General features: G+C 35.0%; 1 protein-coding gene across 3 annotated transcripts in view; it reads right to left on the minus strand.

The window, feature by feature from the left end:
* Positions 1–25,978, minus strand: part of VPS54 (VPS54 subunit of GARP complex) — a 76,017-nt gene that overhangs the window by 47,904 nt on the left and 2,135 nt on the right. For 2 of the 3 annotated variants that reach the window (XR_005718284.1, XM_040224025.1), the window contains exons 2-8: positions 24,318–24,559; positions 21,914–21,992; positions 19,464–19,498; positions 17,153–17,284; positions 13,598–13,983; positions 2,904–3,030; positions 1,527–1,634 (exon numbers count right to left, since the gene is read on the minus strand). Coding sequence is in view for 2 of the 3 variants with exons in the window: in XM_040224025.1 (XP_040079959.1) it covers positions 1,527–1,634; positions 2,904–3,030; positions 13,598–13,983; positions 17,153–17,284; positions 19,464–19,498; positions 21,914–21,992; positions 24,318–24,559 (1,109 nt within the window). In the remaining variant the exon portion in view is untranslated. The remainder of the gene's footprint in view (positions 1–1,526; positions 1,635–2,903; positions 3,031–13,597; positions 13,984–17,152; positions 17,285–19,463; positions 19,499–21,913; positions 21,993–24,317; positions 24,560–25,978) is intronic. The other variant, XM_040224026.1, reaches the window with a different exon arrangement.

Raw genomic sequence — 25,978 nt, forward strand, 5'->3', positions numbered from 1 at the left:
AAATTCCAAAAGAAATTCACTTTGGAGGTCACACTTCCTCATAATACATGCAAAAGTTTAAAGTTTTAAAAAAATAAATGCTCAGACTTAGAAGTCTAGCAATTAAAGCACAGCGGTTTTTAAAAACTGTTTAAAATATACATACAGAAAACTGAACAAATTATACTTATAGCTCAATATCTATTTTACAAGTAGAGTACACCTATTTAAACAGAACTCAGATTATGAAATTGAACATTACCAGTCATCCCCTCCCTTGTTCCCCTCCTGGTCACTACTTCCTCCCCAAAGACATTACTATCCTAATTTCTAACATCATAGACTAATTTTGCCCATGGTTGAATTTTTAGGTCAGTGGAATCATACAGTGTGTACTCTTCTGTGTCTGGCTTCCTTCGCTCCACAGTATGTATGTGAATATCCATGTTGTTTGCTCCATGTAATTATTCGTTCTCATTGCTGTTATAGAATTCAGTGATGTAAATATGCTACAATTTTATTTACCTTTCCTACTGATGAAAAAATTTGGGTTTTTCCAGGTTTGTTTTTTTTTAATTACAAATATGCTGCCATGAAATGCTTGTGCTGTTTTGGTGGTCTATGTACAAATTTCTGATGGGTAAATTACTAGAAATAGAATTGCTAAGTCATAAGATACGTGTATATTTAGTTCTTGCTTGTTTTATTTAAACATTAAAAACTAAAAAATGTACATTTAACCTAACGATGATGATCAGTTAAGCCTAACAAATACATTCAAAATTGTTATTTTTCAAATACAGAAAAACTAAAGTTCAGTGAATGAGATTTATTTGAAAAGTCAAAACAAAAATCAAAGATACTAAGAAAAAAACAATAGATTTTAGTTTACAATGATAATTTCTTAGAGCTCAGGATAAGAAGAAATGCTGATGTAAGTATATACTATTGGTAAAATCTTTTTTTAGTAAAAAATTAAAAAAGCAATTCAACTCCATACATCAAACAACTTAAGAATACTTTTCACTCTCTGACCAACAATTCTACTTCAGGAATCAGTTATTAAGAGTCTTAAATATGAAAAAACTAAACAAACAAAACTTTATACCAAAGTTGTTTGTCACAGTGATCTTTATACTACCAAACAGAAAATGACCTAAATATTTAACACAGAGGAAAGGTTAAACAGGTTTAAGTAACAGGATGTTGATGGAATTTTATATAACCTTTAAAAGTGATATTTATGAAGGCTTATGAGGAAATGTTTATGTTATGATTCAAAGTGAAATATTTGTACAATTCAAAATTATATATACAGTATGACAGCACCAATGAAAAACACCAGTAACTACTAACACTTTTAAATAGTCAAATAATAATCTTTTTGACTAGCTGGGCTATATTTTTCTTTGTTCTAGTTTTCTATATTTAAAATTTTTAAATAAATGAGAAAATATTATGATACTGAATATATTACAAGATAATGTAAAAATAAACTTCACAAAAGATTCTAGACCAAAATTTATAAAATAAAAAAGTACAATTACCTGTTTAATGATATTCTTTGCTGTAATAATCATTTCTTCACTATATATTTCTAAAAAATTAAGTTTTCTTTGTTTTAAAAGTCCAAATACAAGAGAGATTAGTCTTTCCTATTAAAACAAAAGGGTATACAATGTCACAATTTAAGTACAAAATAATCTCACTTAGAAGTAGAAATAATCAGTTGTTTAACCCTGAAATCTCTATATTGCATATGGTATTTTCTAGAAGCCTTAAAAACCCCTTTCCAAAGCAATGTTGTCATCAGATTTTTGCAGTCATTATTCTAAAACAGGCAAATCCCATCCTACTACAGTGGATCAAATGAAGCTGGTTTGGGGGCAGAACAATTTATTTTAGTCTAGTTTCAATAAGAAGCTAGAAAGTATTCTTCTCAAACCCTGATGACTAATAAATACTCTATAAGCCCTGTGCTTTTAAACTAGTGGTCTATAACACTGGAATGATGACCTGGATTATTTGTGGAGAGACTCTTGAGAGTCCCTTGGACTGCAAGGAGATCCAACCAGTCCATTCTCAAGGAGATCTGCCCTGGGATTTCTTTGGAAGGAACGATGCTAAAGCTGAAACTCCAGTACTTTGGCCACCTCATGCAAAGAGTTGACTCATTGGAAAAGACTCTGATGCTGGGAGGGATTGGGGGCAGGAGAAGGGGACGACCGAGGATGAGATGGCTGGATGGCATCACTGATTCGATGGACGTGAGTCTGAGTGAACTCTGGGAGCTGGTGATGGACAGGGAGGCCTGGCGTGCTGAGATTCATGGGGTCGCAAAGAGTCGGACACAACTGAGCGACTGAACTGAACTGAACTGCTAACACAAAAATCTCTTTAACTGATTAGGCTGCTATCAGGACTTTTTGGACTCTTTACTATTAATAGTTCTTGGCAGTAATCAGCATTAAGAAGTTACCAAATAAATTAACAAATATGATGCATTTGTGCATGCACATGCATAAAACATGTTCATAACAGGTGCTCAGTGAATGTGAATGACAGGTAAAATACCATACAATAATGATCACCTTTTATATAAGACACACTCCATTATATGCATGCACAAGGATATAAGTTAATCATCCTATATCTACATTTGGAACTTGGGTTATAAGCTATATAAAGACTTTAATTTCCATTTTTAATTAAGCTATAAAATTATTTATTCTCTAATTTCAAAGGTTAATAAACAAGTATAGTGCTTACTAAAGTCACATAGTGAAAGATTTCATAGGTCTCACACAGACTGATACTGAAGATAATTTTGCCCACTATAACCTAAGAAGAATGTTTGATACAATGCGTTAGGAAATAACACTAAGCAATGAGATCAATTTCATTCTAGAGTTCAAAGGACATACCTCTTCTAAAATTTGACAGTCATCTTCCAATGGTCTATTTAAGTCACTGTGAGAATAAGTAGAAAATTCTGCAATCATCATTTTATCTATCAGTTTTTCTAATTCACAAAGCTGTGATCCCAAATGCCTACAAAGGAAGAGGGAAATGTTACCTACATTTCCTAAAAACCCATATTTACTCCACAATCAAGGGATCAACTAGGCAGCAAAACTTTTCTAGTTGATAGTACTTGTGCAACAAGGTGACATTTTAATAAAATGAAGTCTTTTAACTTAACAAAAATAACTGTGACAGTTTCACGTTGTCACCCAAATTCTATTTTTCCCTTTATATCTTTAACCTCCAAACAGTTAAATATGCTATAGGAAACCTGGTTCTAAAAAACTTCATGACTGTTCTTTTTAGTCCTTTTTGCACAGATGAAATAATCAGATATTCTAAAATCCTTTCCTCATTAACCACTTACTGAATATAAATGTCAGCAGCTCCTCAGTCATTTATTTATGGAATAAATATAAGCGCATACTGTGTACCAGGCCCTGTTCTGGGTATACATAAATATCTGAAGAACTATAGGGATAGTCTGATGCAATTAATCTCCGTCACAATCAGTTTGAGTTACTGTGCAACATCCCTCAGGCCATTAAACTGAAAGTCATCAGAACTTAAGAATGAAAAAATAAAAATACTGAGCTACAATCTATCCCTGGAACTTTTTCTCATAAAATATAATGCTCCTTTTTAACCTATCTCTTTAATACCTGCAGATCCTAGTTAGGGTTAAAGTGAGAGGGACTCTAACTTGAGCAAAGTTGTGGGGGTAATAAGGGGAAGTATTACTAAAAGAATGTGGAACCTTTTCCCTGGAAAAAACATGTATGGTCCAAATGACAAGAAGGGTTCCATGTAGTTAATCCCTGCTCTTAAGGGAACTAAGGATGAATAGCTTCATATCCAAAGGGGGTTTTGCCATACAATCGAATAGTTTCGTGAAAACAATGGGTTGAAGAAAACCAGGTAATCTAATTGGTACAAAGCATTTCAAAACTTAAGTGAAATCTCTCTTAAATTTAAACATTTATAATTAAATAAAAAAATTTTAAAATCTTATGTTATATTTACTTGAAAAACAAACTCAGTGTCAGCAATTGTCCTGACTATGACCAGATAGATTCAGCACATTTAAAAGAATTAGTCTGAAGCATGTGGCCTTTTAGACAGATCCATTGCTTTTCATTTATGAACAACATATGGTAGTAGTATAGTGATAATCTGAAAAAGTCTGATAAGTGAAATAATATAAATTTGCATTTTATAATATGAAAATTATATTTCTTACAGCTAATTAGAAGTCTAATAAGGTTCTCATAAATGGTGACATCTCATAATGAACTAATTTAGAACATATCCACTATTATAAACTAAAATACTACCATAAAAGGAATTTGACAGTGTCCTGCAAAATTACATAGGCAATTAGCCTTTGACCTAGGAATCTCACTTTCAGAATCTGTCTCAAAAGTATATAGGAAAAAATACAAAAGAATGTACATTCATTGCAGCACTGTTGATAATGGCAAAGGAATGGAAACAACCTAAATGCTGACGAACAGAAGGCTAGTTATATCATGCTGCTGCTGCTAAGTCGCTTCAGTCGTGTCCGACTCTGCAACTCAACAGACGGCAGCATAACAGACCCTATATATCTGCAAAATATAATCTGCAAGACCCTACTAACCTGCAATTAATATCAATTCATGGGGTCGCAAAGAGTTGGACACGACTGAGCGACGGAACTGAACTGAATATACTATATACTGCTACAGAGCAGTTTCTCAACCTTTTTGTCATTATTGCCTCCCCAAAACATCCTTTTAGACATTTTTATTCCTAATCATCCCCCATGAAATTTTAATATCACAGATATACTGTATATCCATTTAGGTACCATGGCCTTTGGAGCACAACAAACCATTGTAAAATTCAAGACTGTTTTTTTCCCTTCAAGAACCAATTTCCCCTCCCTGAGGTGATATTCTCCATTGAGAATGTATACTATAGCATGATCTACAGGATATATGTAAGGTAAAAACAGTAAGGTGGAGAAAACTATGTACAATATGTAATTGCTTATCTAAGACAAAGGACAGATAGATGGATAAATATAAACTAAAACTTTTTAAAATGATGACTAACAGGAGTAGAGAGGAAGGGGACCAAGACAGAAGTTAAATTTCTCTGAATTATCTTCTTTCATAGATCTGACTTTGGAACCATGTAACCACTTAACATAGTTGTAAAACAATGTTACACCCCAAAACAGCAACCCTTAAATATCAAAAGCAAATCAAATAAATGAGCTTAACTATGTATTAAACTAGAGGCAAATCTACAAAAGAGGAAATTATCTCAAGTGACTTTAAAACATAGTAATTTATCCATTCATCCCACAAGGGATATACCTTTAGAAAAACAAAAAGAAATCCTATGTGTTTGTAGTAATAATATTGTTAGTTCTGAGAGCACTCTATGTATGTGTGTGCTAAGTCACTTCAGTCATGTCTGACTCTGCAACCCTACGGACCGTAGCCCTCCAGGCTCCTCTGTCCATTGGATTCTCCAGGCAAGAATACTGGAGTTGGTTGCCATGGCCTCCTCCAGCGGATCTTCCCAATTCAGGGATCAAACCTGCGTCTCTTACATCTCCTACACTGCCAGGCAGGTTCTTTACCACTAGCATCACCTGGGAAGCCCAATTCTATGTATATTGTTGGATAAAACAAATGAGTAATTATGTTGGTGCCATTAGGAAGCACAGTTTTTAGCCTGCTGGAAAGGTAAATATATATGCAAAGTTGAAGAAACAAAAACTCTACAATCCTAAATTTATCAGTACACAGTGGAACTATCCTGGAACATTCCTGGAACAAACTCATATTTTTTCTTTAAGAAGGAAACTTTATTTTCTAGCTCTACCCACTAAAAAGGCTTGGTGATCATGACCAATCAGCCTTTGATCAGAGGTGTAGCAAGGAACACCTTGCTACAAGGAGCACCTAGACTATAATTTCTAAGTACCATTTCCTAATAAAAGAAATTAGGGCTCCTTAGAGAAATGGCAGTTTGCAAATCTGGAACATAAAAAGTGTAACATGAATATCCCATCATAACATGAAGTAAGAAAACCATCAACAACTACTCAAAGAATCAAAAGGATTTGAGGAGGTTCCTATATAAGAATGAAATGAATACCAATGAAAATTTTTAAAAGCAAAAAACTTGGGGCTTCCTTGGTGTCTCAGTGGTAAAGAACCCTCCTGCCAATGCAGGAGACATGGGTTTAATCCCTGATCCAGGAGGATCCCACATGCCACAGAGGAACTAAGACCATAAGCCACAAATATGAGCCTGCTCTGGAGCCCAGGAGGAACAGCTACTGAAGCCCATGAGTCCTAGATCCTGTGCTTCATAAGAGAAGCCACCACAACGAGAAGCTCACATCCCACAACAAATAGTCCCCACTCACAACTAGAGAAAGCCCACTCAGTAACAAAGACTCAGCATAGCCAATAAATAAAGCTTAAAAAAAAGACAAAAAACATTGATACTTCAAACATTTATAAAACCATGTGCTTATAAAACATTTGGAAGATGCTAGATTTTCAATTCATTATTTCAAAAACTGCCAGATAAAGGAAAAGAACCTAGAATTTATCTTGCCTATCCTTGTAAGAATTGTCCTTCAGAATTACCAAATAATTGTTACGGAGAAATATGGCTTTACAGAAATATTCCATTAATAAATGAATAAGGAAGTTTAGAATTAGAATATCATGATTTGCAAACCACAATGAGATGATAAATCTAGGCAATGATCATCAAATGGCTGCTTATATCATAAAAAGAGACAACCAGATATGATTTCTAAGAAAAACTTAAACCTGATCAAGCCTTTAAATCTAACTACAAGTTTATAGAAAGTATAGGCAAAAGGAAACCTACAAATAAACATGTGGATGAAGTTGGCAAAATTCAGACTTTGAGAAGCACTACAAAGATAATTTCTTCAATAAATATTTTGAAAGGGGAAAAATGAGAAGAATGGAGAATAATATCAAAAGACACATGAAATATATCAATCAACTGTAATATATAGTTATATTTTGGACCTATTTCAACAAATACACTATGAAAAGAATTTTGAGAAGTAGGAAAATTTGAACACTGACTAGCTATTTGAAACTATAAATGATATTAGAATTATGTTTTTAAAGATCCTTATCTTTCAAAGATACATAATGGAATACTTATGGATGAAATGAAATGATATTTTGGATTTGTTTCAAAATAATCCAAGAATAGGGGGAGGAATATGGAGAAAACAAAGCTGGCCATGAGCTGATAATTCACAGGTGATATGCAGTTTACCCAGCTTCATACAATTCTCTTCATATAATTTCCTCTATTTTTGTGTATGTTTCAGTTTTCAACAATCTTTAAAAAGTAGTAATAGGGCAGGATATAAATCCACACAGAACTTTAACAATGCTTGGTTCTCAATTAATTTTTACAAAGATCATAAATTCCTTTTGAATGTAGACTAGAGGTTACCACTCAAGTATGTCTTACCTTCAGGGATAACAGTCCTCAGCAAATCCCAACAAATAATTATGGTAGGAAGTCCACAGGACTGTATCTAGTGATATTCAGCATAATAATTTAAATGTGAGGTTCTATTCAACCTCAGATACTACTGAAAATAACTGAGTACTTTCATTTCTATGCATCTTAAAGTAATTTTAAAGTCTGATAAATAAAGAAGAACAGATATGAATTTCAATACTAGTATCAAATAATATTTATTATGTACTCACAGGTATAAGATAACATATGTTAAAAGATTTAAGTGAATCCTTAAACAAAACTTCTAGAATTATAAGGTTTTATAAGATTCACCTTTTCGTCCTTGCTCTGTGTTTACAATATTTTTGACTACTTTATCAATAGATGCAATTATACTGAACATTATTAACCTTACCAAAAATATTTAAACATAGATCCGTTAACAGTTCATTTTAAAAGTATGAGAAGTGGGCAGCAGAGGATGAGATGGTTAGATAGCATCACCAACTTAATGGACATGAATTTGAGCAAACTCCAGGAGGCAGTGAAAGACAGAGGAGCCTGGCATGATGCAGTCCATGAGATCACAGAGTTGGACACGACTGAACAACAAAAACAACACCACCACCCTAATAATCACACGCAGTAATTAAGAGTGGTGGAAGAAATATACTGGAATGAAAAATAACTAAAAATAACTTTCTAAAAACATACACAGGTCCATATATTCAGCTAAATAAATCAGGGCAATTCTAATACTTGCTACTTTAATATGCCTCAATCTGTACATGAGTTCACCTCTTCTACTAAGCTGTGGGTTCACAACAATGACTTCTGTGCTGCTTTTATCAGAAAAACTTACATATCAATAAACCCAACAGTAATACTATTTTCATCAGATAGCAGAAATTTTGTTGTTTTGACTTCATCTCAGAGCATACAATGTGGATGTTTTTATATTATAATGTTTTGAAAATCTAAATTATGTAAGACCATATCAGGAGCAAACAAGATATTACTTTTTAATACTTCCAACAATAAAAATCCCTTAAGTGGAATCCTAAGGTGGCCTCTCTGATCAATAAAATCATATTACAGTAAACTGGAACCTGTAATTAACTCTGAATGTTTCCCACCTTTTCTTTCAAAAAGAAAAAGAAGGCGGCAAACAACTAGAAAAACTAGTTACATTAATTTTTATCTTAAAATTTATTACTATGGTAGGTTTCTCGCTTACTAAATCTGTAAACTGCCCACAGTTTAACACCTCTTGCACTAGAAAATTAGCACTGATGTTCAGAGTGATCTATTTGAGATCCTATAAAACCTCAATGAAATATATTAAAAAGTATACATAACCCTTGGGCCCAATGAGATCTTGACTGAATTTTGACTCTACTGTTTTATAATGTGCTCTATGACTTGGAGCAAGTTATCTGTATAACTTGCAACAAGTTATCTAAGATTTTCAATGCTTTATCTTTCTTATCTATTAAAATGAGGTAAGACTATCTCAGAGGGGTTTTCTGGAGTGGGGAGTAGGGTCAAATAATATCATTACGTACAATATTCTTAGCATAGTATTTTGTACAGAATACCAAAGTACTCAAAAACTGTTCTTGGATTTTATAGTGGTGTGGTAGTAAGTAGTAACGAAAAAAACTAACAACAGTGAAAACTGAGAAGAGGTTCTACATAAACCTTTACAATAAGACAGAGCAAATAACATTATACCCCTGAATTTCAACATAACTGAATCTTTTCTACACGAAACCTGCAATATATCAAGGATCAAATATATTTTCATATATATTTTATGTGAAGAATAAATGATCTTTATAAAAGTGCAGGTCTTAAAAAATATTAGAAAGATACATGAGCAAAAGGTAGACAACTAGAATATTTGAAAGTCTTTAAAAAATTATATGCCATTTTTTATGAAGAATATTTTGTCCTCTGAGTTAAGATATAAACAAAAAGTGAGCCTGAAAATAAAGGTAAACTCTTCCTTGTGTTCTAGCTCAAGATGATTACAAGATTATAAAATTTTCACTTTGCCTTCCAATAATATTCAATCCTGTTCTTAAATATTTTCCAGATAGCTTTGGATAACTATACTTTTAATCAATATTATTGGGCATAAACTTATGAGTCAAGAAAATGAAATAAACTGCATGACCTTTGGAGTAAAAATTAGAATAGTTTCAGAATTTGCATTCAGCAGGCAAGCATTTAATCTTTGTTTCTATTTCTCTGTTCAGAGGATAAAGCATTCTACTTTGTAGAATCAGTTCCTAATATTCATCAACATTTTAATTATATAGTAGTGACAAGTGAAAAACATCTGTTATTACAGAAATCCATCTTGCTAAAATACTGACAAAATTATTAATTTAAAAAATATATTCCATGCACACATTTAAAAGAGAAATATTTAAAATTTCAGAGGTAAAGGAGAAACTAAAAATCATTTAGTCACCCTGGGTTCCCACACTGAGAAATTCAAAGTAGACTCCAAAGGACTACAAACCACCAAAAACTGATGGCAAAATATTATGTACAGGTATATTTTTATGGAAAGAAGGTCTGACCACAGCTTAAAATAGACTTTCAAAGAGATCTGTAATCCAAACTTCTGTAAACATAAATGTCTGGAGAAGGTTTCCCCAAAGGTTAAACTCCATAGCAATCCGTACATTCATCATGATACTGTACTGCACCATATGATAACTACCTAGTAATTTCTGTATCCCTACTGACAAATAAATTGCAGAAACAGAACAAGAAGCATCTCTGCTTTGTTCACGGCTATAGTCCCAGTATTCTGCCAGGTGTTTCTCATGTAACAGATGATCAATTACCATTTCTAAAATAAATGAATCAATCATTCACTTGCATAATTAAATTTGGGCCAATTTTTTTAAAGTGCTTTCTAAATAAATATTCCAATTACCTACTCTTAGTAAGAACTTATAATTCAATTAAAATAATTTTATATTTAAGATAAAGTGAAAGTTGCTCAGTTGTGTCTGACTCTTTCTGAACCCATGGACTGTAGCCTGCCAGGCTCCTCTGTCCATGGAATTCCCCAGGTGAGAATACTGGAGTGGGTAGCTGTTCCCTTCTCCAGGGGATCTTCCCAATCCAGGAATCGAACTCAGGTCTCCCATATTGCAGACAGATTCTTTACCATCTGAGACATCAGGGAAGCCCAAGAATACTGGAGTAGGTAGCCTCTACCTCCCAGGAATTGAACCATGGTCTCCTGCATTGCAGGCGGATTCTTTACCAGCTGAGCCACCAAGGGAGCCTTGAAGACTTCATTCAGTTATTGAAGACTTCATTATATTGAAGACTTCATTCAGTTAAGCAGTCCTGCGAAGTCCTTGTTGAAGACTTCAGGTGGGTTTCTGCTGAGAAACCCACCTATATCTTACACTACTGAGTGACTACAGAGAAGTTTTATGGAAGATGTGCTCTATAACCTTCAGGTTTTCAGAATATATTAAGAAATTTTGATGACTTAAAACTGGTCTGATCTGCAAATTAAATAACTGATATGATCGCAAATAAAATAACTAAAACTCTAATTTTAAAGGTATTTTCAAAATAAAGCCTCAAAAGAAATTGGGTATCTTCCATCATCATGTGAATTTTTTTGCAATGTGATAGACTACACATGAGAAATGAATTTTAATAATTATCTAATTTAAAACTTATTCAATAGCTTTTAAAATGAAGTGGTATTCCTTTCTCCACTTTCTCTACTTTGACACAAAGCCATTTCAACATTTTCAAAATGATATCAGTTTCAAAGTTGTGACTGGTCCTTTATCAATTTCATCTAATAGAGAATTTAATTTTACTTCTTTATCCAAATAGCTCTTTCAGAATTTTCCACAGGTTATTGTGATCCGCACAAAGGTTTTGGCATAGTCAATAAAGCAGAAATAAATGTTTTTCTGGAACTCTCTTCCTTTTTCAATGATCCAGCGAATGTTGGCAACTTGATCTCTGGTTCCTCTGCCTTTTTGAAAACCAGCTTGAACATCTGGAAGTTCACAGTTCACGTATTGCTGAAGCCTGGCTTGGAGAATTTTGAGCATTACTTTACTAGCTTGTGAGATGAGTGCAACTGTGCAGTAGTTTGAGCATTCTTTGGCATTGCCTTTCTTTGGACTGGAATGAAAACTGACCTTTTCCAGTCCTGTGGCCACTGCTGAGTTTTCCAAATTTGCTGGCATATTGAGTTCAGCACTTTCACAGCATCATCTTTCAGGATTTGAAATAGCTCAATAGGAATTCCATCACCTCCGCTACCTTTGTTTGTAGTGATGCTTCCTAAGGCCCACTTGACTTCACATTCCAGGATGTCTGGCTCTAGGTGAGTGATCACACCATAGTGATTATCTGGGTCGTGAAGATCTGTTTTGTATAGTTCTTCTGTGTATTCATGCCACCTCTTCTTAATATCTTCTGCTTCTGTTGGGTCCATATCATTTCTGTCCTTTATTAAGCCCATCTTTGCATTAAATATTCCCTTGCTATCTCTAATTTTCTTGAAGAGATCCCTAGTCTTTCCCAATCTATTGTTTTCCTCTATTTCTTTGCACTGATCGCTGAGGAAGGCTTTCTTATCTCTCCTTGCTATTCTTTGGAACTCTGCATTCAAATGGGTATATCTTTTCTTTTCTCCTTTTGCTTTTTGCTTCTCTTGTTTTCACAGCTATTTGCAAGGCTTCCTCAGACAGACATTTTGCTTTTTTGCATTTCTTTTTCTTGGGAATGGTTTTGATCCTTATCTCCTGTACAATGTCACAAACCTCTGTCCATAGTTCATCAGACCATCTGACCTGCCTCTTGAGAAACCTATATGCAGGTCAGGAAGCAACAGTTAGAACTTGACATGGAACAACAGACTGGTTCCAAATAGGAAAAGGAGGACGTCAAGGCTGTATATTGTCAGCCTGCTTATTTAACTTACATGCACAGTACATCAGGAGAAATGCTGGGCTGAAAGAGGCACAGGCTGGAATCAAGATTGCCGAGAGAAATATCAATAACCTCAGATATGCAGATGACACCACCCTTATGGCAGAAAGTGAAGAGGAACTAAAAAGCCTCTTGATGAAAGTGAAAGAGGAGAGTGAAAAAGTTAGCTTAAAGCTCAACATTCAGAAAACTAAGATCATGGCATCTGGTCCCATCACTTCATGGGAAATAGATGGGGATGGGGAAACAGTGGAAACAGTGGCTGACTTTATTTTTGGGGGCTCCAAAATCATTGCAGATGGTGATGACTGCAGCCATGAAATTAGAAGATGCTTACTCCTTGGACGAAAAGTTATGAGCAACCTAGATAGCATATTAAAAAGCAGAGACATTACTTTGTCAACAAAGGTCCGTCTAGTCAAGGCTATGGTTTTCTAGTAGTCATGTATGGATGTGAGAGTTGCACTATAAAGAAAGCTGAGCACTGAAGAATTGATGCTTTTGAACTGTGGTGTTGGAGAAGACTCTTGAGAGTCTCTTGGACTACAAGGAGATCCAACCGGTCCATCCTTAAGGAAATCAGTCCTGGGTGTTCATTGGAAGGACTGATGTTGAAGATGAAACTCCAATATTTTGGCCACCTGATGCGAAGAGCTGACTCATTTGAAAAGACCCTGATGTTGGGAAAGATTGAAGGCGGGAGGAGAAGGGGACAACAGAGGATGAGATGGTTGGATGGCATTACCAACTCAATGGACATGAGTTTGGGTAAACTCCAAGAGTTGGTGATGGAGAGGGAGGCCTGGCATGCTGTGGTTCATGGGTCGCAAAGAGTTGGACACGACTGAGCAACTGAACTGAACTGATCCAAATATCTGTGTAAATATTGGTCCTTATGATTTTTTTTATTTTAGTAAGACTAAAATTTCAGAATGATAATATTAAACAGGTCAATCTAGAAGACAAAATTACCCATGTAATTCTAAATACACTCTTACTTTTTCAGTTTTCATTACACACTAAAATTTATCCTTTGAAAATTTAACATTATTTCTAATGGCTTACTTAATAGACATACCGGAAGCTATGAATGCCCTGAAGTTCCTGCTGTAGAACCTCTTGTGTTGTTGCTATTAAATCCAATGCTCCAACAAATTCAGAAGTAGATAACAACACCTGTACTGTAGGCTGAGTCTGGTGTACAGTGGCCATTAACTTCAGTTTATTGTATACTTTAACACAATTATTTCTGGTAAGTGCCAGTCTTAAAATGTGTAGTGATCCTTCACACATTACTTTATCAATCTGTGCAATTTTATCTCGAAGTATTTTTACAGCCTGGGAAGTTTTCTTGAGGTAGTCCTGCAATTCGTGTTGAGAGGTCATTGCATGAAAAAATGCTTCTGAACGTAGAGAGATCTGGTGAGCAATGTTTACTTCCACAATATCCAGATAATGGCTCAGCTTAAGAAGAAAAAAAAAATAACAGAATTATAAGTATATTTTAACTATCCAAATGTTTTCTGAAAATGATACAATATTTCTACATGTATTTTAAATCCCACTGTGTGAACCATTAGATTATATGATGCTTGATACTAGGCACACAAAACAGAAAGATGATGAAAGGTAGAGCCCAAAGATTAATAAATGTAAGACAAAATCATAGTAGGTGATTTGCCTTCTTCCTCTGCTCCTGCTACTACTGCCCTCCAAACACCAACTACTTTCTAGAAAGTAAAAGTATCCCCCAGTCACCTCAGAGTATAACCTAGTTTCAGAAGTTCTAAGATCTGAGAGAGAGAAGATTGATTTCCTTAACCTCTACATATCATCGCTATCACCAATATCAAGTCATTTATCTGACTGAAAGATAATTATAGGTTATTATTTATTGACTTCTTCCTTCTATGTATCAGGCTCTGTTATTTTATATATGTGTATATATATATATAATTTACTAATTTCAACAGTCTTAGAATACATGTTTTATTATTATTTCCTTTTACAAATGAAGATACTAAGGCTCAGAAACATTAAATTACTTGAATAAAATCATATAATTAGTAAGCAGAAAAACTGAAATTTGAGTTCAGGTTTGTAAGTTCTTTCTACTGCACCATGCTGCCTCAAAACACTACAGAATTCATGAAAGACAGATTGGTGATCAAGTCACCAATTGTAGAATGTACCAGAATTCATTTGGATCTTTTTTTTCCAGGGCTGTTTATTTTACATTTCAGCAAGTATTATTTTATCAATTCATAAAATCCAGGTTATTTCCGATGTGCTTTCCTCTTAAATGGTTGATAGATGCCTGAAACAATTAATTCATATATATTTTATCGGTAACACTATCAAAATTAATTCCTAGAGAAACATATACTAAAAATGCTTTCTAATTTCAAATATGGACTCCTAAAACTTGAGTTGTCTTTTCTTCCTTCAAAACTGCATATGTCTTTTATTGGCTACATTATCTTTCTACTTGACTCTCACTTTTTTATTTTTAGAGTCTTCAACCCATAGCTCAAACTTTAAGAATTATCTCTGAACATCTCAGAAGAATTCAGTGTTAAAGGGTTAATGGGCTTTCTACATTTAGGACTCATAAAATTGGGAGATTATTTGGTCACCAAACTTGTTTCCTTAAAACTATGCAGGATGATGCATATCTTCAATAAGGCTCCTTCAATAATCTATTCATAAATAGGTTACAAACAAGACATTCTTTTATAGTTTAAATCTCTTGCATTTATACTATTTTGCTGTTGTTCTTTTTATCTTCAATGACTGCTCATTTATTTACCTAAAAAGCTAAGGAGATGAAAGTACTTAGTTACATCACAAGCTAAAGTAACTCAATTTTCAGAAAATGGAAAACGAGTAACTCCTTTAGGACAGTGCTACTCGGAATGCAGTCCATATGCTGCTGCCAGTTTGTGAACTGTTCAAGAGGTCTATGACGAAATGAGGAACTTTGCTAGAATTTTTCATAGAAAGACTTTCTTAATGAAGGAAACAGTACAATGATTTACATTCTAAACCAAACTTGTTCATCTCATCGCAGAACACAACTTTGAATAGCAGCACTTCAATAAGATATAAATTTCTCTAATCCTTGCTAGCATCCCCTCTTTAAAGCTAGCAAGATAAAACAATTATCATCAATCATACAGTGAGTTTGAATCCTGTCTTGGAATCCTGTTTTCCACTCCTTTTCTAAGAATAGAGCAGAGTGAGAAGGAAACAAAATGTAAAAGTAACAAAGCTGATTTTGCAACTTACCAAAAAAAAAAAAAAATTCATTAGTCACTCTAACATTTAGCATGAGAAAAGTATTTCATTTGAGTTTCAAAGATTTTTGCAATTTATCAATATTTCATTGATATATTCTTTTCAAATACATAATATTTTCATAATTAATTTCCTATTAAAAATTCTATAAAGGGAACAATTTTTTAAAGTATTCATAAAAATATTTGTATAGATTGATGAAATTTTTATTGGCTTCTGTTATTTTTCTCTTTTAAGGTATATAAGGGGATATACTTGGAATGTAAAAAAGCAGTCTGGGAGTGAGCCTATGTCCATAAATCTATCCTTTTCCTAAGATTTATGAATTTATTTTCACTCAAGGAAAAACTTCATATGAAAATGTTGCCCCCCGCCCAAAAAAAGGGAACTCGTTTTCAACTATGAGGAAGGCATACTCATAATTCTTTCCTCACATTTCTTCTCCTTTCCTAAGTCGCCCTTTCTTCAGTTGAAGAGGACTAGACCCAACTTATTGAATAGCCCACATGAGACAAGCTTTCAGACTGCCAAGAGCTGTCATTAGACTACAACAGAATGTTTCATCTCAGTTTAGGAACCACAGTCAGTTTCAGGAATGTTCTAAACTGAGTGCTAGGAAAGAACAGAGATCAAAGGTCTTTATTTCCTATTCCAGTTTTAAAAGAGTCTTGATATGTGAGTTCTGTTTAAAGTTTTACATTTTAAATGACTTTCAGGTGTTGACTTCTGAAATATAGAACATTATAAAATTTTGAAAAACTGCAGACATGCAAAAGGCTAGGCTTTGCAAAGCTTTGCAAAGCTAAATGAACACTGTAATTTTTAACTATGATATTTTTGCTTCAAAATAATCATCATTACTATGTGTAAAGGAGGAAAAATAGTTTCTTAGGAAAAGTTCATTTTCTGTGATTTAAATCATAAAGAATATAAAATTAGCCAATATATTGTTTGGAATAAATTGAAAACAATTAATTACATTATCTACTACATCCTTTCATCTGAATTTCTGTCAACTGCTAATGTGGATAAGAAGCACTCAAACAATAAGCTTTTCCTTTTCAACAGCACAACTGGTATTGCATTGAAACAAAATACTGTTACTTTATCAGTTAAGATTTAAAGGGTTCAAATTATCAGTAACAATAAGGATGAAATTAAAGGAATTAGTGCCTACTAAATAACTAACTATGAACACATACAAATATTGGGTTGGACAAAATGTTCATTCAGGTTTTTCTGTATGATATCACAAAAAATCTGAATGAATTTTTTGGCTAACCCAATTGTATCATTTAATTAAAATAGTTTTCTACATGGAAAAAATAAAAATTACCTTTTCTTGTAGCAACTTTGAGGAAGCTGCATCACGATTTCCTTTTCCACCAGCAGTATTAAAATGAGACCATGGTAAAACTGAATTAAAAGTTAAGGAATCATCCAAGGCAAAATCTGGTTTCATAAAAATCTAATAAAAAAAAGCATTTCCCTCAATTAGATAAACATTTTCTTTACATCTAATATCCCCTTCATTAAAATAATTAACTTGAATCTCAGACATATACAGAATAAGGAAGTGATAACAAGCTATGTATACAAAAATCTATTTCTGGATTACAGCAAATGGCTACTTACTGATATCCTTCCCTAATCCATGCTCTATACTACTGTCAGACATACCATTAAAATGCAACTGTAACTATTATAATCAACTTCTCTTTTTACATTTCTCAGTGAATTCCCATGACTGACAGACCAAACTCTCTTAGAAAGTTTATTTATTTAAGTTTATTTATTTAACCCCATCTCTAAACACAAGGGGCTTCCCTTGCGGCTCAGCTGGTAAAGAATCCACCTGCAATGTGGGAGACCTGGGTTTGATCCCTGGGTTGGGAAGATCCCCTGGAGAAAGGAAAGGCTATCCACTCCAGTATTCTGGCCTAGAGTCAGGATACAACTCAGTGACTTTTACTTTCACTTTTCTAAACACAAGTATACTTATTTATCTCATACTTCCTAAGTATTATTATTTAATATGTACATTTCCCCCCAGAGACCATATGTTCCTATAAGACTGGATTTACAGATTATTAATCTTTGTATTTCAGCACACAGAATAAGGCTTGAAACATGTTTTAATCAATTAATATATTAATTAATTTCTATATTATATTTTACTATATTCACTGATTCATATGACCCATATCTAAAATTAGTATGAATATGATTGGGAAAAGATTGAAGGCAGGAGGAGAAGAAGAAAACAGAAGATGAGATGGTTGGATGGCATCACCAACTCAATGGACATGAGTTTGAACAAGCTCCAGGAATTGGTGATGGACAGGGAAGCCTGGCGTGCTACAGTCCATGGGGTAACAAAGAGTCAGACATGACTGAGCAACTGAACTGAACTAACGGATGATTGGGAAATCTAACTAGGAACTAGGGATATGAGTATATTTTCTAATCCCTCTAGTATAACTAAAAGGATTGATTAATTCAATACATGTTTATGATTTTGATTTATTCTTATGCTAGGCACTAAGGTGGAAACAAAGTAAATTATTACAGAGATCCTAATCTCAAGGATCTTTCACCACAGAGATGTGATAAAACATATACATAAATATTTTATAAGGAAAAGAGTAACAAATGTCTTAAAAGGGACAGTAGGGATCTAGATAAAATGCTATGAGAGTTTGGCAAAGGGTCCAATGATCTTCACTTGGGGGGAAATGTATTCATACAAGTTGCCATTTAAGCAAGAAACTATACAAGATAAGATGTGGAGACGTAAGTCTTTCAGGCTAAAAGAACAGTGCAAATAAAGCATGGAGCCAGCCAAAAGTTTGAAGTAAAAAATGTGTAACAAAGAAAAAATAAAGAATTTCTAAGATTAGTAGGCAAAAGAGTATGACTATGATGGAAATGAATAATTAAGGGCCTTATATGACAGAGTTTTAATTTTGTTTTGTAGAAATCAAAGAACTTTAAATATGACCACCCTTTCCTGTTTCTTTCATCTTTCTGTCTCTTCTCACCCTAAAAAGCAATTATCATAGACCTCTGAGAATCTGATGAATGCAATGGACTCTTTCCCCAGAAAACAAAAACACACTCATCTATTACATTCCTCTACACAAATTTTCATGCAAAGAAAATATCTCTAATAATTTGGTGGGGTAATAAGATCAATGGGGGCTTCCCAGGTGGCTCAGTGGTAAAGAATCGGCCTGCCAGTGAAGGAGATGCAGGAGATGCGGGTTCAGTCTCTGGGTTGGAAGATCCCCTGGAGGAGGAAATGGCAACCCGTCTCAGTATTCTTGCCTGAAAAATCCCACAGACAGAGGAGCCTGGCAGGCTACAGTCCATGGGGTTGCAAAGAGTCAGACACGACTGAGCAACTGAGGATGCAATAAGATCAAATTTTTTTTTTTTTAATGAAGAGATTTAAACATATTTGTAGGTTTTGGTGATAAAGAAGAGACTGATATTGCAAAAGAGAGCAAATAAAAGTGACACAACAAAGTTCCAGAAAAATCAAAGTGGTCAAAGCATCAGAAAACAGCCCAGTGAAAGTTTCTTTCAAGACAAAATTTAAGATCAAATATTAAAAAGCTGTATTCTCATTTTTCAGGCTTTGTTACCTTAGGTACTTGCTCCAGATCTGTCCTGGATTTATCTATTTTTAAAAAGAAAAGGAAAAATATGATTTTTTAAAACTTGTTTTCACTTTATTTCCATAAAACATATTTTGACAGATTCAACACTATACTAGGTCACAACTAAATAACCACTTAAGTTTCTTTCTTCAATAAATAAACACCTCCTTATGTCTGCTGCTGCTAGTAGTAGGCAAAGTGCTGAATAAGACATGTTTCAAGTAATTTTTATCAATTATATAGTAGCAATAAAACAACTAAATACATTTCAAATCTTTTTAAAATGGACACAGAAAGCTTGGTACTATCTTACAGAAATACTATTTTTATTGTTCAAAATATCCACCATCCCATCCAGAATTTCTTCAATCAAAGTTTTTTTAATACCATATTAGTTTTCTTCTTAGACATCTTAATTTGTATCACCTACAAGCTTCTTGAAAATGAACCTCTTTTATCTTCATCTCGCCAATCAGATCTCAAGACAAGGCACCCTCCTTTCCAAACTCAGCGTTCTGTACTTGGACTCCATCCTCTCCTGCCTCTTCTCTGAGTTCACTTCATCAACTACCCTGCCTCTCCATACTTTTAACCTTTTAGAAGCCCTTTCCTCTTGGCATACAAACATGCTCAGTTCTCTTCCATTAAAAAAAAAAAAAGATGACGATGAAGAAAGATAAAATCCAGGGCCTAGTGTAGACTAAGGCAAAGGAGAATCTCAGGTGCAAAATTTCAGGAAGCACTCACTCTCAGGATTATGCAAATATCTCTCTTGCCTCATCTAATCCTGGCCTTGCAAAAACATCCTTCTACCACAACTACTAGTAGAAACAAACTAGAGAGATTCTGTTCCCTCTAATCAAAACTTTACATCTCAGATCTTCAAGTCACATTCATACTGGCAGTCTCCACTTCTTACTTTTATACTTGCTCCTTTAGCACACAGTAGTGACGTTTCTGTAACCACTACTTCAGTCTAAATGTTCTCCCTAAGATCTCCCAAATTGCCAAATCCACAGAGACTTCTCAGTGTACCAACTTGCTCTATCCCTGAAGAATTCTGACACTGTGGACTAATCATTCACATTTCTTTGAAATTCTAGCTACCTTTTATTTCTAAGGTGGAACTCTCTCTTGGTTGACTCTCCTACTCTCTGACCACTACTTTTTAGTCTCCAAGTACCTCATTTTCTACTGCCATTTAAATGTGACAGCTTTCTAGTGTTCTATCATTAGTTCTTTTCTCCTTACTACTCACACCTTCCTAGGTGATCCCACCTAGGTCCTTGGATTCAACTACCATGCTATTGGCCAGCATGTGGTCTATGATAACATCTATTATACTTGGTATCTCCAGCCTAAATCTCTTCCCTGAGCTTCGGGTTAAATACCAGACTTCTCCTTCTCTGCAAAACCTCAATTAAACCACCCTCCATCTCCTCCAGAATTCCTCCTCTTCCAATATTACCTCTCTCACCAAACTGTACCTCTCACCTGGCCGGCTGTCTAAGTAAAAAATCTGAATCATCCTTTAACCATCTTGCTCCATTACTAATGAATGACTGACAACCAAAACTTGTGTCTCCATTTCTGAGGCATATCTTAAAGATCTAATTTCTTCTCCATCTTCATTATAACTGCTATTAGGAACACATGATTCCTCAGTTGTATTATGGCAATAGCCTTCAACTGTATTCTTGCCTCCAGTTTTATCATCTATAAATTTACTATCCACAACTGTTTCTACAGTGAAATGAATAACCATAACTCTGAGCATGTCTGATTTAAAATATTTTGGAGCTCTACACTACTTTTAGAAAAGAAAAATCCCTTAGCATGATATGCAAGGCTCTTCATGATCTGACTCCTACCTACTTTTTCAGCTCATTTCTGGTTCCCAGTAGAGCCAGCATACTAAGTTCTTGCAGGTCTAGAACATGATGATTTCCCTTTGACTCTATGATTTTGCATAAACTGTTTCCTTTCCTGGAATGACCTTTTCCACATAAATATTTCTTGATAGTTTAAAACACAGACAATCCTCATTAACTAGGAGTTTTCATAAACCTAAGTTAGGAACTCTTTATAATATTACCAAGCTGAACTTATTGCTCAATATTCAGTGCTGCAATTGGTTTGTTTAACTTTGTTCAGGAGACCATCAGTTTCGTGAGGATAGGGACTATTTCTTATTCATGTATTTTTAGGCAACAAGCAAAGTACAAAGTACCTAAATATCAACTATTTGTTGAACTGAAGGATAATACTACCATCAGATCCATGATTTTTCTTTTTAACAGTTTTACAAAAGATTGATTGTAGGCTATAGAAATTTCGCTAGAAATAAAAATTAGATATTACAGTTAACAAGGTCCCCTAATTAAGATTCTGTTCATTAATATTTATGCTATGCTACAAACAGAAAATATTCTTACCATGAGTATGTAAGAGAGTTCTGTCAAAGGTATCTTTAGGAGGACAAATATTCTTGCATCTCTCATGAATCTTCTCTCTCTATTAAAAAGACAAATAAATATTATCAATGCTATGTGGCAATATGAGTATTCAAAGCATTAAAATATTTAACAACAGAATATCAGAATATACCAAATAAGTTCTAAAATTTTCTAATATAAAATCACCAGCCTGTTGAACTTAAATACAAGTAACAAGTATGCTTAATAAACCAACTATCACTTAGATGTATGAATGTCTATATACTTATCCATTTTATACAGTTACACGAAAATCTCCATAAATTTGGAATGAAGTGGAAAAGTCAATTTAAAAAACCCTTATTTTTATAACAAAAATCAATGGGGGGACTTCCCTGGTGGTCCAATGGTTAAGAATCTGCCTTCTAACACAGGGGACATGGGTTCAATCCCTGTGGAGGAACTAAGATCCCATATGCCTTGGAGCACCTAAGCATGTGAGCTGCAACTACTGAAACCCCCACACTCTGGCACCCACCCACAACTAAAGAGAAGCTCAAGCCTGCATGCCTCCCTGAAGCGTCCATGTACTGCTAAGGAAGATCCCAAATGCCGCAATGAAGACCCCAACAGCCAAAATTTTTTTAACAACTTTTTTAAAATAAAGAAGAAAAATTTTAAACCTATATACCCAAAATAGAAAGACAGATTATTAGTTAATACTGCCTCTGAGTCCAAAAAAAAAAGTCAGAAAGAAACCCCACTCTGATTTCAGATTAGATGACCACTAACTACACTACTATCTTTTCAAATACCATACATAGGACATATGGAAAAGTGCAATGTGGTAAGGAAAAATAATGCTGGGTTAGTAATATTCAGAATTCTGATGGCAGTATTCTAGAACTATCTTCCAAAGTGGCTGTACCATTTTACATTCCTATGTACAATGAATAAGAGTTCCTATTAGTCACATCCTTGCCAGCTTTTGGTCTTGACAGCTTTTTGGATTTTCATCATTCTAAAAGACATGTAGTGGCACCTCATTTTAATTTGCAGTTCCCGACTGACATATGATATTGGACAACTTTTCATATGCTTACTGCTGCTGCTGCTGCTGCTGCTAAGTCGCTTCAGTCGTGTCCGACTCTATGGGACCCCATAGACGGCAGCCCACCAGGCTCCCCCGTCCCTGGGATTCTCCAGGCAAGAACACTGGAGTGGGTTGCCATTTCCTTCTCCAATGCATGAAAGTGAAAAGTGAAAGTGAAGTTGCTTAGTCGTGTCCGACTCTCAGCAACCCCATGGACTGCAGCCCACCAGGCTCTCCATCCATGGGATTTTCCAGGCAAGAGTACTGGAGTGGGGTGCCATTGCCTTCTCCGTCATATGCTTACTAGCCAACTGCATCTCTTCTCTGGTGAAATGCCTGTTCAGATCCCTTGCCTATTTCTTCTGTGGTGAAATAACATAAAATTTACCATTTAAAATCACTAGTGGAGGTGGCCAAGATGGTGAAGTAGAATCTGAACTCACTTCCTCCCACAGACATACCACAATTACAATTATTTACAGAGTATCTATCAATGAGAACCTGAAGAATAGCAGAAAAGATTTTTCACAATTAAAGACATAGAAAAGAAACCACAACAACACAGGTAGGAGAGGTAAAAGTATGACCTATACCTGTAGGTCAGGGACCCACAAATGGGAGAAATATCACAATCACACAGGTCCTCCCCAAGGAGCAAGGGGTCTGAGCCCCACTTCAGGTTCCCCAGTCCAGGGTCCTGCACAGGGAAGATGAGCCTCCAGAATGTGTGACTTTAAAAACTAGAGGATCTTATGTTCAGGAGCGCTGGAGAGCTACAGGAAACAGAGACTCTGCTCTGAAAGGCTGTGCACAAAATCTCATTTGCTCTGAGACCTAGCCATAGACAGCTATCTGAAAGGAGCTTGCTCAAAACTCACTGGATAAACTTGGAAGAAGCAGGAGGCAACTGGGATGCCTCCAGGGAATGGAGATAATGGGAGCAGACATTTTGGGAGCATGCTGTACTGCAATGACACCAGTGCTGATAAGCACCGTTTTGGAACCCTCCCTCTAGTCTATTAGCATGGGGAACCTAGCCCTGAGCCCACCCCAGGGTGAGCAGACAGCTACATGGGGACTCAGCCCCACCCCTCCAGTAGGCCCACAGTCACTGCCTGAGTCACAATCTCACAGGGGCCATGTGAAGAAGACATACAAATGGTCAACAGACACACGAAAAGATGTTCACCATCAGTAATCAACAGGGAAAAGCAAATTAAAACCACAGTGAGATACTACCTCACACCTATCAGAATACATCAAAAAAGAAACATTTCACTTTTGACCTCTTACTTCAAGATTAGATATTACCTGAGAGATTTCCTGTTGATATACTGTAAAATGTTCCTTGCTGATCTGTGGGAGGTAGAATGAAGGTATGACTTCAGTGTCCACAAAGTCCAATCCCCATGTTTTTGTGAAGAAGTCAGATTCTCTTTTTGCTAATCTAGGATCATTTAATGCTGCTGGGAGATTTACTTTGGAATGATATATAGTCCATCTATGTTGATCTGTAACTAGAGATGGGGCAACACATAAACTATTTGAATCACCTGCAAAAAGTAAACAAGAGAACTTTGTAAAGTAAGTTTTATGTTTGAAAGTACATTCTAGAAAAAAAGATGTTTAGATTATACAAAGCAGCTAAACTCTCCCTTCTATAACAATTGTCTTAACCTTCAGCTTTCAATATCAACTGCCAAAGGGGAGGAAAAATATGTACAAGATAAAGGATATACAAAATTTGAGGGTTATAATGGAACAATGGGGTGAAGAACGTCTTTCATTAATCTCTTTCCTTAATGTACAATTAAGGAAATTTATCTTTTTTCAAAATAAAAACTTTTTTTTCAACATCAAAACTCTTCTACCTTCTAACGTATATTTTCTATTCTTTATTAGAATTTTTAGAATTTTTATTTTTATTAGAATTTTTCCAGATTTTTTCATGGTTGGCATATTTTTCTATTGTTTTATGGCAGACCTGGTTCCAATATTCTTTTTATCAGCTTATAATTAGATATCTGAAATGCTGCTGTAACATTAACCATAAAGGAAAGAAAAACATGCAGTTGGTTCTCATTATTCCGTTTGTTCTATAGTCACTAGAACATGTAATAATCAAATAATGAACCTTTGCTCCCATGGGAAATACACGGTTCAGTTCAGTTCAGTTCAGTACTCAGTTGTCTCCGACTTCTTGTGACCCCATGGACTGCAGCACGTCAGGCCTCCCTGTCCATCACCAACTCCCAGAGTCTACTCAAACTCATGTCCATTGAGTCAGTGATGCTATCCAACCATCTCATCCTCTGTCGACCCTTCTCCTCTTGCCTTCAATCTTTCCCAGCATCAGGGTCTGTTCAAATGAGTCAGCTCTTCACATCAGGTGGCCAAAGTATTGGAGTTTCAGCTTCAGCATCAGTCCTTCCAGTGAATATTCAGGACTGATTTTCTTTAGGATGGACTGGTTATATCTCCTTGCAGTCCAAGGGACTCACAAGAGTCTTCTCCAGCACCACAGTTCAAAAGCATCAATTCTTTGGCACTCAGCTTTCTTTATAGTTCAACTCTCACATCCATACATGACCACAGGAAAAACCATAGCCTTGACTAGATGGACCTTTGTTGGCAAAGTAATATGCTTTTGAATATGCTGTCTGGGTAGGTCATAACTTTTCTTCCAAGGAGTAAGCGTCTTTTAATTTCATGGCTGTAGTCACCATCTGCAATGATTTTGGAGCCCCCAAAAATAAAGTCAGCCACTGTTTCCACTGTTTCCCCATCTATTTGCCATGAACTGTGAACTTCCAGATGTTCAAGCTGGTTTTAGAAAAGGCAGAGGAACCAGAGATCAAATTGCCAACATCTGCTGGATCATCGAAAAAGCAAGAAAGTTCCAGAAAAACATCTATTTCTGCTTGATTGACTATGCCAAAGCCTTTGACTGTGTGGATCACAATAAACTGTGG

Source organism: Oryx dammah, unplaced genomic scaffold (assembly GCF_014754425.2).
Source record: "Oryx dammah isolate SB20612 unplaced genomic scaffold, SCBI_Odam_1.1 HiC_scaffold_25, whole genome shotgun sequence".
NCBI lineage: Eukaryota > Metazoa > Chordata > Mammalia > Artiodactyla > Bovidae > Oryx > Oryx dammah.